This window comes from Moschus berezovskii, chromosome 7, assembly GCF_049115385.1.
Source record: "Moschus berezovskii isolate FMDL1 chromosome 7, NW_MosBer_1.0, whole genome shotgun sequence".
NCBI lineage: Eukaryota > Metazoa > Chordata > Mammalia > Artiodactyla > Moschidae > Moschus > Moschus berezovskii.
Genome location: NC_142466.1, coordinates 68,137,032 through 68,155,288, shown reverse-complemented (window position 1 = coordinate 68,155,288; position 18,257 = coordinate 68,137,032). Strand labels below are relative to the sequence as shown.

At 38.2% G+C, this 18,257-nt stretch overlaps 1 protein-coding gene across 1 annotated transcript in view; it reads right to left on the bottom strand.

Moving 5' to 3' along the window:
* Positions 1-323: 323 nt before the first annotated feature.
* The window catches only part of MELK (maternal embryonic leucine zipper kinase), an 84,059-nt gene continuing 66,125 nt past the window's right edge, over positions 324-18,257 (bottom strand). Inside the window, exons 14-18 of the mRNA XM_088837702.1 lie at positions 12,495-12,726; positions 9,206-9,302; positions 7,871-8,039; positions 3,715-3,818; positions 324-842 (exon numbers count right to left, since the gene is read on the bottom strand). Of these exons, the coding sequence (XP_088693828.1) occupies positions 665-842; positions 3,715-3,818; positions 7,871-8,039; positions 9,206-9,302; positions 12,495-12,726 (780 nt within the window). The 3' untranslated portion in view covers positions 324-664. The remainder of the gene's footprint in view (positions 843-3,714; positions 3,819-7,870; positions 8,040-9,205; positions 9,303-12,494; positions 12,727-18,257) is intronic.

Here is an 18,257-nt window from a genome sequence, read left to right as displayed (position 1 = left end):
GGTTCATAGTTCAGATACTTATCATTGTTGACTGAACACACTTACTGAAGTCAACACTCTTTTATTCAACATATTAAATGTGTTGTTTAACTCTGGTAACCACAGCTGTGACTTAGTTAACGATCTCAATAAATCCTACTTAAATCAGAGACAGGAAAAAATTATGCAAATGAATTCTTATCTGTTTTTCTGCCCAAGGCATATTTGATAACAGATAAAACATACTCCAAATAGTCTCTACTTAATAGTCAAGAAGCCATTTGAGGTTTTATTTGGATCAAAATCAAATACAAAGAAGAGGAGAAGCCTGCTATGTTCACAAATGATTTTATTTCAGAAAGAAATTACACATTAAAAAGAAGACATAGTTAAGAGCTTACATTCATGTATGGAAGTGACTCTAAGAAAGTAAACAGTTATTAATATATAAAGCGCATGATTTAAAAAGACAGTAATAGATAATGACAGATGGGCTTGCCTTAGGTTCACCCACAAAATAGTATCTTTTGTCGAAAAACAAAAAGATATTGGTCTTTGAGACAGCTCTTTAGACATGAGTTTGTTGTACTTCCAGTGGACTTGAAAAATCAAACCAATCACACCAGGCTCCACATAGACTGTATCACATCCATACTCATCAAGCAGGATGGAAACCATCCATCAATTAAACCTTGCAGCTAGATAGGATGTCTTCCACTAATCTCTTGTAAACCCAGGCATCACCCTTAAGCCGCTGCCTCCTGATACCCACCACATCGGGTTTTTGAAGCTGGCATACTTCTAGTTCAAACTGCATTGTCACTTTGCCAAAATCTGACTGTGTTTGACACTTCAGTGTATAGCTGTGAAAAACAAGATAAGAAGCCAGTTAGTAGGAGAATCATGAATATTCTGTATAATACAAGAGATTTCTAAGCCTCTAGGAGGCCAGTGGGGAAAATGAACCATGATTTCATATTAAGCAATGTAGTACTGCTTACAGTTTCCAGATGACCTAGCTATGCATTAGTGATGGAGTATGACTAGTGTTTTCCCAAAAGCTGAACCAGAATCTTTAAAAAAAAAAAAAAAAAGCTGAAAACGTTTTATCAGAATTCTCTCTTGCTCCAAGGAAAAGTGCTTTATTCATAGCTATACAAGCCATTCATGCTTAAGAAATCTTTTGGCATCCTTTATGCAGCTCTTTCAATGGTGTAACCTGTGAACATTAGGCCATTTCCACAATGTTCACAACAAAAGAAAGCAGAGGGGAGATGAATATTTTATTTTGTGCACTTCATCAGAAACTTCTGTCTTTCATATAAATTAAGATGAAGCCACCAACCTGTTAGTAAGAAACACGTTTTTAAGGTTTTTCTAATAGTGAATGTGAAAGTCGTTCAGTTGTGTCCAACTCTTTGCAACCCCATGGACTATATAGTCCATGGACTTCTCCAGGCCAGAATACTGGAGTGGGTAGCCTTTCCCTTCTCCAGTGGACCTTCCCAACCCAGGGATCGAACCCAAGTCTCCCACTTTGCAGGCAGATTCTTTACCAGCTAAGCCACAAGGGAAGCCCTATTTTCTAATAGTAATAAGAGGTTATGATCATTATAACACTTTAGGGCAGAGTTATAAAATATATCGCTCTTTTTCTTACTTGTGTCCTTTGGGGCTTGATCTATTAAAAATAAGCAGTCGATACCAGAAATGCCATACCATAAGGTATACCCTGTAGTTAAGGTTCCTGATGGGAAGATGAAGCACAGAGCAACGTAGCCACATCAAAGATAAAACGTGATTCTTCCTCATTGGAAAAAGATAGTAATGGAATATAATCGAGATTAGTGACACCACACCACTGAAAAGTTCGTTATTCTGTTCTGTCACAAAGAAAGTAAAACAGGTAAGATAAAAAGAAAAATAAGGGATCAAGGCAGACCTTTGGGTGGATCAGGAAGTTCAAGGAACAGATTATTGGTTAATAGCCAGTTAGTGATCTGGCAGATTATATGCTAAAGGAAAAATAATTAGGAAAGCTTTCTCATACAGATTCGGTGAGAGGTTCTGCAACTGTGAATAAACCCCAAGCATGAAGAGCAAGTCAGGGTTAGATGTGTTCTAATGACATCTGAAGAAGAAAGCCAGGGTTTATATAAGGAGTGCTTGCCAACACTTAGAGATAGTGAAAAGTAAAATTACTGTTGCAAAAGATTCTTTCTTCAAATCTTCTATTGACTGTTCCATTTAAATATTTTTGTTAATTTATTAGTGGCTCTTCTTTGTCATTGTCCAGTCACTAAGTCATGTCCAACTCTTTGCAACCTCATGTACTAGAGCACACCAGGCTTCCCTGTCCATCACTATCTCCCAGAGTTTGCTAAAATTCATGTCCATTGAGTCAGTGATGCTATCCAACCATCTCATCATCTGTTGCTTCCTTCTCCTTTTGCCTTCTATCTTTCCCAGCACTGGAGCCTTTTCCAATAGGTCAGCTCTTTGCATCAGGTAGCCGAAGTACTGGAGCTTCAGCATCAGTTCTTCCAATGAATATTCAGGGTTGATTTCCTTTAGGATTGACTGGTTTGATCTTGCAGTCCAAGGAACTCTCAAGAGTCTTCTCTAGCACAATTCAAATGCATCAATTCTTTGGTACTCAGCCTTCTTTATGGTTCAACTCTCACATCTGTACATGCTGCTACTGCTGCTAAGTCGCGTCAGTCGTGTCTGTGTGACCCATAGACTGTAGCCTACCAGGCTCCTCCGTCCATGGGATTTCCCAGGCAAGAGTACTGGAGGGGGGTGCCATTGCCTTCTCCGATATCTGTACATGACTACTGGAAAAATCATAGATCTGACTATACAGACCTCTGTTGGCAAAGTGATATCTCTGCTTTTTCACACGCTGTCTAGGTTTATCATAGCTTTCCTTCCAAGGAGCAAGAGTCTTTTAATTTCATGGCTGCAGTCATGTCCGCAGTGATTTTGGAGCTCAAGAAAATAAAATCTGTCACTGTTTCCATTTTTCCCCCTTCTATTTGCCATGAAGTGATGGGGACTGGATGCCATAATTTTAGTATTTTGAATGCTGAGTTTTAAGTCAGTGTTTTCATTCTTCTAGTTTAGTACTTTCATTCTTCTATTAGTGCTTTAATAATAAAATTTTAGAGAGACGTAACTAAGTGGAAATGCTTAGAAATATGAACATCTTAAGTAACCAGAAGTGTTCTGGCTGTTCAATCCATGAGATCATGACCCAGGAGGTTTTGATGACAGTTCATTCAACAGTGGGAAAGAGGTAAAGTGACACACTATCCAAAGTACTGAAAACCAATCCTATCACACAGACATCATAAAGAGGAGTGTGTGTGTATATATATATCCTTGATTTGTTTGAGGTAGCTCATAAATTTAGATTACAATTTAGAAATATTATCGTTAAGCAGAACATTAAAGAAAAATAGAAGAAGCAAAAGAAAACTGGAAGAAATTCAGATTTTTCTATTTCGAAAAGTCTAACTTTGAAAGTGGTGACAATATGGTCACTTAAAAAACTTCTAAAGCCCATATAAAACAAAAGAGAATAAATTATAAACACAGACACTATCATAAAAGCTTTTTTGGAAAAAATGAGATGGAAGAAATACATATTTTTAATAAGGGGAGAGGGGACTCAACCTATATTTTCTCGAAGTTCAAAAGACATCAAGTAATAGATGCAAACATGATTCTTACCCCTTCTGTACAAAGTCAACGTGCTTCTTTGGAAGAACAGACATTATTTCATTCAAGAGTTGATCTGGATTCACTAATTTGGTTGTAGTCACGTTATAGTGAGGCTTAAAAAAGAAAAAGGAGGGGTGAGAAATAAATCCTTACATCAACACAAAGACCATCCTACCTGATTTAGAGATTCCCAACTCCTCAATATAGTACCATTTCAAGTGGAAATATTTCAAGATAAACAGAATTTACAATCAACTCTTAGTAAGTTGGACTGAGATGGTACTGGGAGAGCCTAGAGAAATCATGTTTATTAGTAATAACCTCTATATCATCATTTTTATACTTGCATCTTCCTCTCCTACCACCTTTTTAAATAAGTAAATAAATATTAAATAATGTCTATCTTTCTGAGCTCTACCTATTTCCTCCTTCCTACACTGTGATAAAGATTCCTGCAGTTTAAACTATGAGAAAACAAATACCCTAGAAAATTTCACTTGTATATAGTTGGATGTGTTTCCTTAATTCTTTCTTGATTACTTAAGGAATTTTATAGAATCCCAGGGGCTGATTCTATGACAATTCTATGAAGGAATGAATATAACAGGTTTTTCTCATTCACTCACTGCATATTTCTCAGAAATAATTTCATTCCTAATTGGTAACTGTCCATCTATTCATCCAACAACTATTTAATGAAGGCTTACTAGGTGCCAGGCACTGTTTTAATAGGTCCCAGAGACAGACAAGAATCCCTGCCTTCCTAGTACTACCTTTACTGTCAAACAAAATTATACCTTCTATGTCTTTAAGATTTCAGTTCTTTTTATAAATAACAAAATGCTGAGGTTGGAAAAGACCCCACTACCTTACTTTTCAAATGAAGAACCTATGACTCAAAGAAGAAATACAAGTTTCTTAAGATGGGGTTTCCCAAAATGTGATAAAAAAATTATAACTGGACTTATAAGAAGTGGCACGTGGATACTTTTTTTTGGGTCACACTGCATAGAATGTGGGATCTTAGTTTCCTGACAAGAGTTCAAGACTGTACCCAGTGCAGTAGAAGTACGGAGTCTGAACCTCTAGGCCACCAGGGAAGTCCCCAGATAAATAATTTTATGTATTTGCTCTAATCTGATTTAGAAAAATATAATTAGCAAAAAATAATAATATATGGTTTCCTTTTAAATAAATTCAAGCTTTTAAAAAGTTAGTCATCTTGATTGTGGTGGTTTCACAAGTGCATTATGTATGCCAAAGTATATGAATTGTACATTTTTAATATACGCAGATTATTGCATGTCAATTATACCTCTAAATCTATTTTAATTTTGTATCACATAATGCTCACTTTGGCAGCACATATACTAAAATGCATCTTATAAAGAAAGTATCAGAAAAATAACAGTGTAGATTATATACTGATATGCCGATATAAAGGTGACTGTCAAATGAGGAGTTTAGGAACCTCAGTTTCAGGTTATAAAAGGAACAAGAGGCACAGCTGTGACAAGCTCCTCTGTCTTGGTTTCCAACTCAGGACTTTTTTCACCAAATTAACTTGGTCTTTTCAAGATAATAACAAGCTGCTGCTGCTGCTGCTAAGTCGCTTCAGTCGTGCCCGACTCTGTGCGACCCCATAGATGGCAGCCCACCAGGCTCCGCCATCCCTGGGATTCTCCAGGCAAGAACACTGGAGTGGGGTGCCATTTCCTTCTTCAATGTGTGAAAGTGAAAAGTGAAAGTGAAGTCACTCAGTCGTGTCTGACTCTTCACAACCCCATGGACTGCAGCCTACCAGGAAATCACAATTCAAGTGATTCCTTTTGTAAAATAAGGAAGTGATCTTATTTTATCTATTTAAAATTCAGATTTTTAAAGACTGCTTCCTAAAAGAGGGCTTAACTACATACGGTTTGCTATCTTAAAAAACTAAGGGGTTTTTTGAACCATCTTTTATATTTTTTTTGCCCCATCTCACAGCTTGTGGGATCTTAGTTCCCCAAGGGATCAAACCTATGTTCCCTGCAGTGGGAGCACTGGACCACCAGGAAAATCCCTTTGTACCATCCTTTTAACTTTCTGTAAATCTATAATTTTTAACAACCAGGTGGAAAAATGAGGCTCATCTCCTAAAGCAAGTCCTTCAGTTCTGAAAAACTTTAAACATCAGAAAGGGTTAAAGATCCAAAGTTAGATAAAGTTTCAGATGCTCGAATGTGCTGATTAGAACAGTGGTTCTGCTACACTGCGGTTAAAATGCTCAACACTGACAAAAACAATGTTATTTGACCCTGGAACACCTTATATCAATAAAGCATTTCATATGCAGTGCAGCATTTCATACAGTCTTGTTTACATATCTCAACTCTGTGAAGCTGCCAGAGACATTCTCTCCAGTTTTTACAAATAAAGACATCGAGAAAGTCAGAGATAAAATGACTTAGCCAAGCTACACTGTATGAAGCTGAGGCTACAACCCAGGTTTCTCATTCCCATCTTGTCATTTTTCTCCTACATTCTGGAAGCACTGGGAAATACCTAGAAAGCCAATATCACAGCAGTTACTACTGAAAAACGCATTCAAGTTTCAAACAATTTACATGGGTGAACATTTCAAAGATGTCATCCATTAGTATTTGATAACTGCTTAGCATCTCAACAATATATATAATTGGACAAGTTTCCTTAATCTTCTTTATTTACTATTCTCATAGAAATGACATGATTTTCATAATCCCAGTGTCAGGGTTTGAAATACCTCACAACTGTCTCCAACTAGAGAAATCTCAGAATAAAAGATAAAATATGCCTAGTAAACAGTCATATGAAACATAAAACTCCAGTGAATTATGTAAGTTCTACAAGGCAACAGACACTAATGGAGAAGTCCTATCTTCTCTCACTTTAAGACAGAACATAAATGGGATCTCAGAACATTCTCCCCTGAAGCACCCAGCCTCCCTTCTGGGCCTGTTGCTATTCTCCTCACATGTCACACTCAAAGTTCAAATTAACTTCCTGCATTCAAATATTTTGTGAGGGCCTACAAATGCACCCATGTGTCAGGGACTCTTCTGTGTACCAGAAATAGGACAACTGAGCACAAGCTCCCACCCTTTAAGACAATTCCTCATACATGCCCCATGCTTCCTCATCTCCATGAGATTAATCCCCCTACCTGAACTTGAATATTTAAACTTTAACAAATAGTTATTTGTCCCCCCAAAAGACCAACTGTATGTAATTTACCTCTGCATTAAGCCCACTGCATAGTAACACGCATACTTTAGGTGCTCAAAAAATATGTACATAAGTAAATTAAAAATACTAATCAATTCACACATTCAGTACTTTTCTTTGGAAAAAAAAAATAGTGCAATTAGCAGTAAGCTTCTAAAATCCATATTAAAGAATTTCAGTCCACCTACCTGTAAGGTCGGACCCTGGTGGCCTTCTTGGCTTCCCCTTCCCGGTGGCTATCTTGTCTCCTTCTTCCCCTCTCCATCCCCCGCCAGAGGGAAAAAGTCCCGCCAAACCGCTGAGGAATTTCTGACGTAATAACCCTCTGCCGAGATCTATCCCCCCACTTCCTGACCTCCAGAGTGACCAACCCTGTCTAGCTGCTGCTGCTGCTGCTAAGTCACTTCAGTCGTGTCCGACTCTGTGTGACCCCATAGATGGAAGCCCACCAGGCTCCCCCGTCCCTGGGATTCTCCAGGCAAGAACACTGAAGTGGGTTGCCATTTCCTTCTCCAATGTGTGAAAGTAAAAAGTGAAAGTGAAGTCGCTCAGTCGTGTCCGACCCTTAGCGACCCCATGGACTACAGCCTACCAGGCTCCTCCATCCATGGGATTTTCTAGGCAATAGTACTGGAGTGGCTTGCCATTGCCTTCTCCGCCTGTCTAGCTGACCACTCACAATCTCGCATTCCCGAGCTTTACCTTATCTTAGGCCTGTCCAGGTTATATGATACCACTTCCTGCCCCGAAGGCATAAAAATCGCACCCTGCCTTTGTTGGGGCAGAACTCCTCGTGGCCATTCTTGCGGTCAGTGGGTTCTGCCCGGGAGCGCACTGCCAATAAAGCCTGTTACTTTCCCGTGGTGTCTGGGTTATTTCCTTACAGCTTGAGACGCCCATTTCCACGACCTTACACTACCTTTAGTCTTCTTGGCCCATCTTTGACAGAGCCTTTCCTTTTGCTCCTGGTAAGCACCGTGATAACTTTATCCAACCCCTTCTCGAGGCTCCCAAACACTTTGGTTCCTTTTCTTTTTGGAGTTTCCTCCACATGTACTTGGTTGAGATTGACTTCTACTGAGCGACACCTGAGGGAAAAAAAACAAAAACATCATGAGTAGGGGCTGGACTTCCACCTGTTGGCCCCTCACAGAGGTGCTTTTGTCCTGCCTGATAGGTGCCAGCTATGCCCAGGCCAGGCCATCTTATTCTTCTTCAGGGAGCACGAAAGCCATCTCCCACCCAAATACAGCCATCACCTGTCCCCCGAGCCAAATGCCAAAATTATTTTTTATTTTTAATGTCAAATATGTAGAAGAGTTGAGCAAAATACATAACAACCACCCACATATCCTTCTAGATTAATATTATATTAATATTTTATCACACTTGCTTTCTTTATGTATATATAATAAATATATTAAAAATAAGCCATCAAAGTAACCCATCTGAAGATATCACAACCCTTTATTCTAAAACACTTCAGTACACATCAATGTATTAATATTTTCCTACATAACCACAATCTCATTATGATATCAAGAAAATGAGTAATAATGCCATGCGTGCAAGCTCAATCGTGTCTGACTCTTTGCTTCTGTTAGTAGACATCTATCCTCCATTGGCAGAAGTGCAGGGAAAGACGGACCTCAGCACATGAACCCTGGCCCCAGCCTCCCAGCCGGCTGTATTATTTTATTTTATTTATTTATTTTTGGCTCTGCTGGGTCTGCACTGCGACACAGGCTTTTCTCTAGTTGTGGCAAGCAGGGGCTACTCTCCAGTTGCAGTGTACGGTCCTCTCATTGAGGTGGCTTCTCTCGTTGGGGAGCACAGGCTCTGGGGCACACAGGCTTCAGTAGTTGCAGTTCCCAGGATCTAGAGCACAAGCTCAATAGTTGTGGTTCACAGGCTTAGCTGCTTTGCAGCATGTGGGATCATCCCAGATCAGGGATCAAATCCATGTCCCCTGCACTGGCAAGGGGGATGCTTTACCAGAGTCACCAAAGAAGCCCCTGCTGTATTTTAAGGTAAGGTGTCAATCCTACTGGTGATGAGTCTCACAGCTGCCCCCTGAGGAAGGCAGTGTCAACATCCTCAGTAATGACCTCAGACTATGTTTATACAGACATTCCTACAGTCCCTGACAGAATTCACATGCTGGTTTACCTTAATTGGGCTTATCATATATGAAAAAAGGAAATCTGGTTACATATACTGAAGAGCAAAAGAGTCTTAAAAACTGAACACTTACCGCCTCTCAGGGCTAATGACTCCTGTTATTAACTTCTCTGTTCCTGTTGAATTTACCGGCATTTTAACTGGGGTTTCCTTCAGGAACTGGTTTCCAGCTATTAGAAAAACAAAAAATACAAACCATATGTAGTTTACATGCTATGGTTTCAAAATTTTTATCAGTAATGCATGTATCACCTCATTCACTGGCTCAGAAATATTGTAACCACTTGCCCAGTGATGTTAAAGCTCTAATTCTTTAAAGAAATGTTTCCATGTGATTTAAAATAAAAACAAAATCATTTTGCCTTACAAGTGTGACTCTGCTTTTTCATCACTGTAAAACTGAGGCCATGCTCATGATTTTGTTTTAAATATCACATGACAAATCTAAATAGAACATATAAATAATACTTCATGATTACTGATTATCCTTTCTATAAATAAAAGTTAATCTGTATTTATACCTTTAGCTGATATATTACTGAGAGGTGTTAACTCAATTCATAGCCCTTTCAACTCCTGTCAGGCAAAGAGAACATTCCCCTGTGAAAGCTGACAAAAGTTATTAAAGAGGTTGTGAGCTTTAATTATTTTTATACTCCATATTCCAGAATTTGGGGTTTTATTCTAGCAGTGTATTTGTAACTGATACAGTTTGTGACAAGTCTGCATTAACAATCTGGTTACTGCTAATTAGCTAACTTTTTGTTCATGATCTAAAAGTTGTATACTGCTTAGAAATATAAGATACCAAGGTTTTAAAAAGAGATCAGGGATTTGTTTTATTTATGACTATATAGCATTACTCTCACTGGTTCCCCAAGAACAAGAAAATAAGATTAATCAACAATACCTATGAAAACAGTTTTCATCTTTGTGTACTGAGGGTATCTACTACCATACATAGTTACCCTTCAGCAAACTCTCATTAAATGGGTTAGATAGGATTCAGAAAAATAAAACTAATTCTAAGGGACTGCCCTTTTGATCCAGTCGCTAAGACTCCATGCTTCCAATGCAGGTGGCTCAGGTTTGATCCCTGGTCAGGGAATTAGATCCCACATGCTGCAATGAGGACCCAAAGCAGCAAAATAATAATAAAAAAATAAATATTAAAAAAATGACTCAGAGCAAAAGTAAAATGCAAAGTGCTGATGGAGGCTATCAACTGGGGCTTCGGCCACTGCTTCTCTTGGCAGCCCTTATGTTTAAAGAAAAATGTCCAAAAATAGCTTCTGACCAATGTAATCTCTCACAGGGACAAGATATGTAAATTAACGACACTTTAAGATTATAAATTCTAAACTACCTATATTTTCAAAACTTTCAGAATTACATAAATTTTTTTTATTGAAAGTCAATAACAGAAGGGACTATTTTTTTTAAATAATTTTTAAAAAAAACTCCTGAATGGGTTAAGATGAGTTAAAGGTCCATTCTAGTTCCCTGCCCAACCTCACGACTCACAAAGGACCTTGTAGGTATATTAAGAGAAATAAGAGAAGAGAAAGAGATACGATGCAACAGCAGCAATTACTGAGGTCCTGCTGCTGCTGCTGCTGCTAAGTCGCTTCAGTCGTGTCCGACTCTGTGCGACCCCATAGGCGGCAGCCCACCAGGCTCCTCCGTCCCTGGGATTCTCCAGGCAAGAACACTGGAGTGGGTAGCCCTTTCCTTCTCCAATGCGTGAAAGTGAAGTTGCTCAGTCGTGTCCGACTCTTCGCGACCCAATGGACTGCAGCCCACCAGGCTCCCCCGTTCATGGGATTTTCCAGGCAAGAGTACTAGAGTGGGGTGCCATTTCCTTCTCCGACTGAGGTCCTACTATATGCAAATATTATCTCATTAATGCTCGTAAATAACCACAGGCTTTCACACATCACACCAAACCAGCCTCATGATTTTAGGGAAAGTGTTGATTCAACTGGATAATGCTATCAACAGAACTTCCAGCAAATATTCTCACCAAGTGTTTCATAATATCTTTATGTATAAGAAGTAAACTCTAGAACTGGCTATCAGTCAGTTAGCAAACTGGAAACACAATGGCAGGATGTGGGCAGCCATTCACAAGGCAATGTTTCACAGTGTAGGTTCATTAAGATTTTAACATAACACACAAGTAGGTCACAACTGCTGGAAAGAAAACTAATAAAGTTTAGGTGTCATTTCTTTAAAGTGACAAAGACTAGATCACAGTAAATGAAATCCCTTCAGGCTCTCTAATTTATTCATTTCTTCATTCAACAGAAATGGACCCCATTATATGCCAGGCACTAGGTTTCCCAGGTGGCACTAGTGGTAAAGAATCTGCCTGCCAATGCAGAGACATGAAAGACACAGGTTTGATCCCTGGGTCAGGAAGATCCCCTGGAGGAGGGCATGGCAACCCACCACTCCAGTATTCTTGCCTGGAGAATCCCATAGACAGAGGAGCCTGGAGGGCTACAGACCATGGGGTCACAAAAAGTCAGGCAGACTGAAGCAACTTGGCACGCATGCAGGCACCTAGTAGGTACAAGATACCAAGTATGGCTACAGCTATGTACTATGCCATGTCACAGAAAAGTGAGAGTCTACTCTCATGACACTGTCATCCTGGTGAGACCTAGTACTAGAAAACTGGATTCAGATCTAGGCACTATGTTTTAAACAGAGTGACAAAACAGAATGTCCCCAGATAAAATCAGCTATGAAAACACTGAGATATCACCAAGGAAACAGCTTGAATAATTGGTGATGATTAAAATGAAGAGGAAATCAAGGTAAATGAGAGCTGTAATATGAACACAGCTCTAGGTATCCGGAAGGGCATCAGTAATAGAACAGGCAGAACAGGATCAGACACCAGAACTGGAACTCCAGATGACTAAGAAGGGCTCAGCAAAGACTTGAATGGAGTCATTCTATGTGGGGGCAGAGGGGCAAGCAAGGTCTCGGCCTACATGTACAACCTTGGGTAGATCCCTTCACTCATCTGAGCCTCAGGTTCCTTAGTTGTGAAAAGGGTAGGGGGATTAAATCAGCAGCAACTTGCCTTTCACCTTTGATATTCTGTGATAATATGATTCAACTCTATAAATGTGAGAAAGAGAAAACCTTAATAACATTTGAGAAAAATCTGAAGTTGATTAATATGCTTTCATTCCAACTAATGCAAATAACATATGCTTAAAAAACAGCCTGACTTCTCCTATAATTCCTGAGGGCATTGCTAGCCATTTCTGATCTGCTATATGTTTATTTAGCATGGTAAGAAGGAATTTCGAGATATTTTGCTACTGTTTAATCTAAACAGCAAATACCTTTGGAGGGTGTACTGTAATGATTTGGTGTAGTGAGTATTTCTCTTTTATACTGGTTCTTATTAACTGGAGTCTTTGGCTCAGGAAATACAAAGCACTCTTCATTCTTTACAGCAGACTTAGGAGTATATACATTTTCTTTGTTCTTTAATTTATTGGCAGATGCCCTGCATAATACTGGAGTTAATGATGTAGATTCCAGGCCATTTGATTCTGTCCAATGCTTGGCAAACTGGAAAAAAAAAGTTACTGGATAAAGCACATTGAAGAAGAAAAGTCAATTTCTTTACAGCATGCCTTAATCATTTGCAAATTACCTTGCACCACTTTTATTAAAATGAAACACTATCAAAAGGATATTATTGGTGATACTAGGAAATTTGAAAATATATATTCAGTTCCCTTTAGTTAGTACATGTAGATCACTTTAGGTTGTTCTATTGACAGGTAATTTTCAACATGTTTCAAGCTGTATTTAATCAAACACACCCAGATTCTAGGCAATTGATGGCCACAAATAAATCCCTAAGAATTGCTTCCCATATCTAGACTGCCAGTTTGTTTCTAATATGTACCAAGAAATAAAAGTTTAGTCAATGACCAGCACAGAAAAACTATGTTAAAATGTTCTAACAGAAATGTTGCATAGAAAATATGTCTTAATCCTTTTAAATTTATGGTTGAGCTTGCAAAAAAGATAGGAAAATCCTCAGAGGTCAAACGAAAAACAGAAGCATGAATGCAGAAATGTAATCAAGGTTGAAACTGTCTGCTGCCTTAAGGGCATGTACCCACTCTCGCATAATCTACAGCAGGAGATGAGACCTATGCAGGGGCTAAGTTAGAGCCAAAGCTTCCAGGTAAAGCCAGGAGGGGCCAAAACAAAAATGAAAGAGTGAATAAATTTAAACCTGCCCTGTAAAGGAGTTAGCAAAAAAATTTGTCTGTCTTGGTTATGGCTCTGAAGAAGAAAAGAGAATTTCCTTTAACAATTGCTAAGTAACCACAGAACAGTCTTCACACAGACTTGGAGCTCAAATTCATATCCCAGAAATTTCAACCTTAGAATTTGATTTAAAATAATTCTAGTCCTAAATGGTTGTATTCCAGGAACATGACAAAAGGAAACACAATTCCTATCTGAAAGAAAAGCTTCAATCCAGCACAACCCAAGACCTCAACCCTTAATCCAAGCCTCAAAGCATTCCCAAAGAATTCCAAGAAAAATGAACCTATTAAAAAAAAAAAATCACAAATGATTCAAACACCAAGAGCAAAAGTCAGGAGAAAAAAATAAAAGAAACAGACCCCAAAAGATGTAAGATATTAAAATTATCAAATACAGAACATAAATATGTTCATATGTTCAAAATAAAAAATTAAAAACATGAAAAGAGAAACGTTAAAGCAATTTTGAAAGAGAATAAAAATCTCTAGAAATAATGCAATGATAAAAATGAAAAATTCAATGGACATGTCAAATAGCAGATAGAAATGAAAAGAGAATGTGAATGTGAAATAAATATGAAATGATCTAGAACACAGCTTAGACAGAAAGATATGGGATATATGAAAGAGAGTTTAAAATAAATGGAAGACGAAGCTCTATGGTCTAACATACATCTATTATACATTCCAGAGATAGATAATAGAGACAATGAAAAAGCAGTAATTACTCAAGGTATCCTCTAAAATTAATTAAAGATACAAATCCTCAAATACAGGAAACACAATGAATCATAAACAAAAAGAAATCCATATCTATATTTACCAGGTTGTACAATTCTAGAAGACACTACTCACCAGACAGTATACCTAACAATGAGACTGCAGAACACCAAAAGCAAAGAAAAAATCCTAAAAAGAGCCAGGGAGAAAAGACTAACTAGAAAGCAACCTGACTGACACTAATTCAGTTCAGTCGCTCAGTCGTGTCCGACTCTTTGTGACCCCATGGACTGCAACAGGCCAGGCCTCCCTGTCCATCACCAACTCCCAGAGTTTACTCAAACTCGTGTGATGCCATGTGATGGCATGCCAGTCGGTGATGCCATCCAACCACCTCATCCTCTGTCATCACCTTCTCCTCCCAACCTCAATCTTTCCCAGCATCAGGGTCTTTTCCAATGAGTCAGTTCTTCGCATCAGGTGGCCAAAGTATTGGAGTTTGAGCTTCAACATCAGACCTTCCAATGAATATTCAGGACTGATTTCCTTTAGGATGGACTGCGTGGATCTCCTTGCAGTCCCTTGGACTCTCAAGAGTCTTCTCCAACACCACAGTTCCAAAGCATCAATTCTTCAGTGCTCAAATTAGTACAACTTAAACAGTCATATTTATGTTATCTGTGATATTCCCTCAGTAAAGGGATTTCATTTGCTCAGGGGAGTGAGTAATGAACAGTATTAGAACAATACCCTGTTTCAATTCAGTTCAGTTCAGTCACTCAGTCATGCCCGATTCTTTGCAACCCCATGAACTGCAGCACGCCAGGCCTCCCTGTCCATCACCAGCTCCCGGAGTCCACCCAAACCCATGTCCATTGAGTCAGTGATGCCATCCAAACATCTCATCCTCTGTCATCCCCTTCGCCTCCTGCCCTCAATCTTTCCCAGCATCAGAATCTTTTCAAATGAGTCAGCTCTTCGCATCAGGTGGCCAAAGTATTGGAGTTTCAGCTTCAACATCAGTCCTTCCAATGAACACCCAGGACTGATCCCCTTTAGGATAGACTGGTTGGATCTCCTTGCAGTCCAAGGGACTCTCAAGAGTCTTCTCCAACACCACAGTTCAAAAGCATCAGTTCTTCAGTGCTCAGCTTTCTTTATAGTCCAACTCTCACATCCATCCACGACTACTGCAAAACCATAACTTTGACTAGACAGACCTTTGTTGGCAAAGTAATGTCTCTACTTTTTAATATGCTGTCCAGGTTGGTCATAGCTTTTTTCCAAGGAGCAAGCGTCTTTTAATTTCATGGCTACAGTCACAATCTGCAGTGATTTTGGAGTCCCTCAAAACAAAGTCTGTCACTGTTTCCATTGTTTCCCCATCTATTTGTCATGAAGTGATGGGACCGGATGCCATGATCTCAGTTTTCTGAATGTTGAGTTGTAAGCCAACTTTTTCGATCTCTTCTTTCACTTTCATTAAGAGGCTCTTTAGTTCTTCACTTTCTGTCATAAAGGTGGTATTGTCTGCATATCTGAGGTTACTGATATTTCTCTGGGCAATCTTGACTCCAGCTTGTGCTTCATCCAGTCCAGCATTTCTCATGATGTACTCTGCATATAAGTTAAATAAGCAGGGTGACAATATACAGCCTTGATGTACTCCTTTCCCTATTTGGAACCCGTCTGTTGTTCCACGCCCAGTTCTAACTGTTGCTTCTTGACCTGCATACAGATTTCTCAGAAGGCAGGTGAGGTGGTCTGGTATTCCCATCTCTTGAAGAATTTTCCAGTTTGTTGTGATCCACATAGTCAAAGGCTTTGGCATAGTCAATAAAGCAGAAGTAGATGTTTTTCTGGAACTCTCTTGCTTTTTCCATGATCCAACAGATGTTAGCAATTTTATCTCTGGTTCCTCTGCCTTTTCTAAATCCAGTGTGAACATCTGGAATTTCATGGTTCTCCAAGCCAGGCTTGGAGAATTTTGAGCATTACTTTGCTGGCGTGTGAGGTGAGTGCAATTGTGCAGTAGTTTGAGTATTCTTTGGCATTGTTCTCCTTTGGGACTGGAATGAAACTGACCTTTTCCAGTTCTGTAGCCACTGCTGAGTTTTCCAAATTTGCTGGCAAATTTGCTGACACTGATTCCTCAGTGGTAACTGAAGAAGGAAGAAGACAGTGGAGGAGAAGGAAATAGCAACCCACTCCAATATTCTTGCCTGGGAAATCCCATGGACAGAGGAGCCTGGTGGGCTACAGTTCATGGGGTTGGACATGACTTAGCGATTAAACAATTCTTTATTAATTAAAAAATAAACAGATCTCTAGGAGAACAGAGGGGGAAAAAAAGAGAGTGGAATAATATGTTCAAAATGAAAAGTGTAAAATAACTGATAAACTATAAATCAACATACAGAGAAACTACATTAAAAAAATGAAAAAAAGACAATTTTAGCTAATTTAGAAAGAATGTTTGCCATCAACTGTAGTTTCCACTAAAGGAAATTTTAAAGGATACACTTCAGGAAGAAAAAAAATAATTTTAGAATGAAGAATTTGAGAGATAAGAAGGGTATGTAAATGAAGGGAAATGTATGTAAATGAAGGGAAATCAAAACAAATATCAATAGCATTACATTCTAAAAATGTAATTTATGAAGTTAAAATGTATAGAGCCAAAAAAAGTTGTACCACAGTTATGCAAAATTAACTACTGGAGGAAAATGAGCGAAATGCACATGGGACCATAATATCCAGTGATTTTATGCCAAAACATTTTAAAATTTAAATGAAATGGACACTAGAAAAACAAAATTCACCAAACTGACAGGAAGAAATTGAAATACTGTGTAGTCCTATAAACACAAAAGAAATTGTATCAGTAGTTGACTAGCTTCTCACAGAAAAATTCCAGGCCGAGATAGTTACATAAGCTCCATCATAGACTCAAGGAAAATATAATTAATAGCTCTTAAATACCATTTCATGGAATAAAAAAGAGAGACTATGTTCCAAATCATTTTAAAAGACAAATTATAATCTTAATATCAATCAGATACAAGTAATATAAGATGGGATGGGATGCAACAACAGGGGAAGAAAGCCTTTCACTCTATTCAACATAGTTCCATAATGTTTGAACTTTTTTACAAGATGAATATACCCATGTATTACTTGCGCATAACAAAACTAAAATTTTCAAAAGAAAAAAAAAAGTCATTTAAGAAAGAATTGGCCAATCTCACTTAAGAACATAGAAGCAAAAATTCTAAATGAAAATTATTAGTAAACTAAACCCAGCAACGTGTAAAAAAGATAGCAATACATCATGACAAACTGGGCTTATCTAAAGGATGCAAAATTGTTTTAAAATAAAATCTATTAATATAACATATACTACATTAACAAATGGAAAGAACAAAGCCAGATGATTATCTCAACAGATGAATTCTATCTAATCTTTTTTTCTGCAACTGAGATTCATAATTTTTAAGTAAACCAGGATAGATGAGAAAATTTTCTTAGTCTGAGAAATATGGGTTGGGAGGCACAGAGAAGAGAGAGGAAAAGCAGGATAACAGGAAAAGGGAAAGAAGAACAGAGAAAGGCAGGGTGAAGGGGAATGAAAAAGAAAAAACAAGCACCATATTTAATGGTAAAATATTAGAAGCATCATTCTACAGTTGGGAAGAACCCAAGAATGTCTGCTATATTGTTAGGACTACTAAGTACAGTAATAAAATGACACTAAAGGCATGAACATTGGAAAGGAAGATCTTTTGGGAGAAATTTATAAAATTTTATTGAAAGCAGTTAACTAAAACCTAATAAATAGCAAGGTATACTACGTCTACAGATGAGGGATTTGAGAGTACAGACCTCAATTTTTTCCCAAATTGAATCTTAGAAACAATGTAATTTCAATTTTTAAGTATATATAAAGTTGTCAATTTATCAAAATGACTCTAAAATGTACATGGAAATGCAAAGGAACAAGAAATAGCCAAGATATCCCTATAGACTAAGATGGGAGGAAACTGGCTATCCAGATAAAAGAAATATTATAAAACTGAAGAGGTAAGACAGATGGTA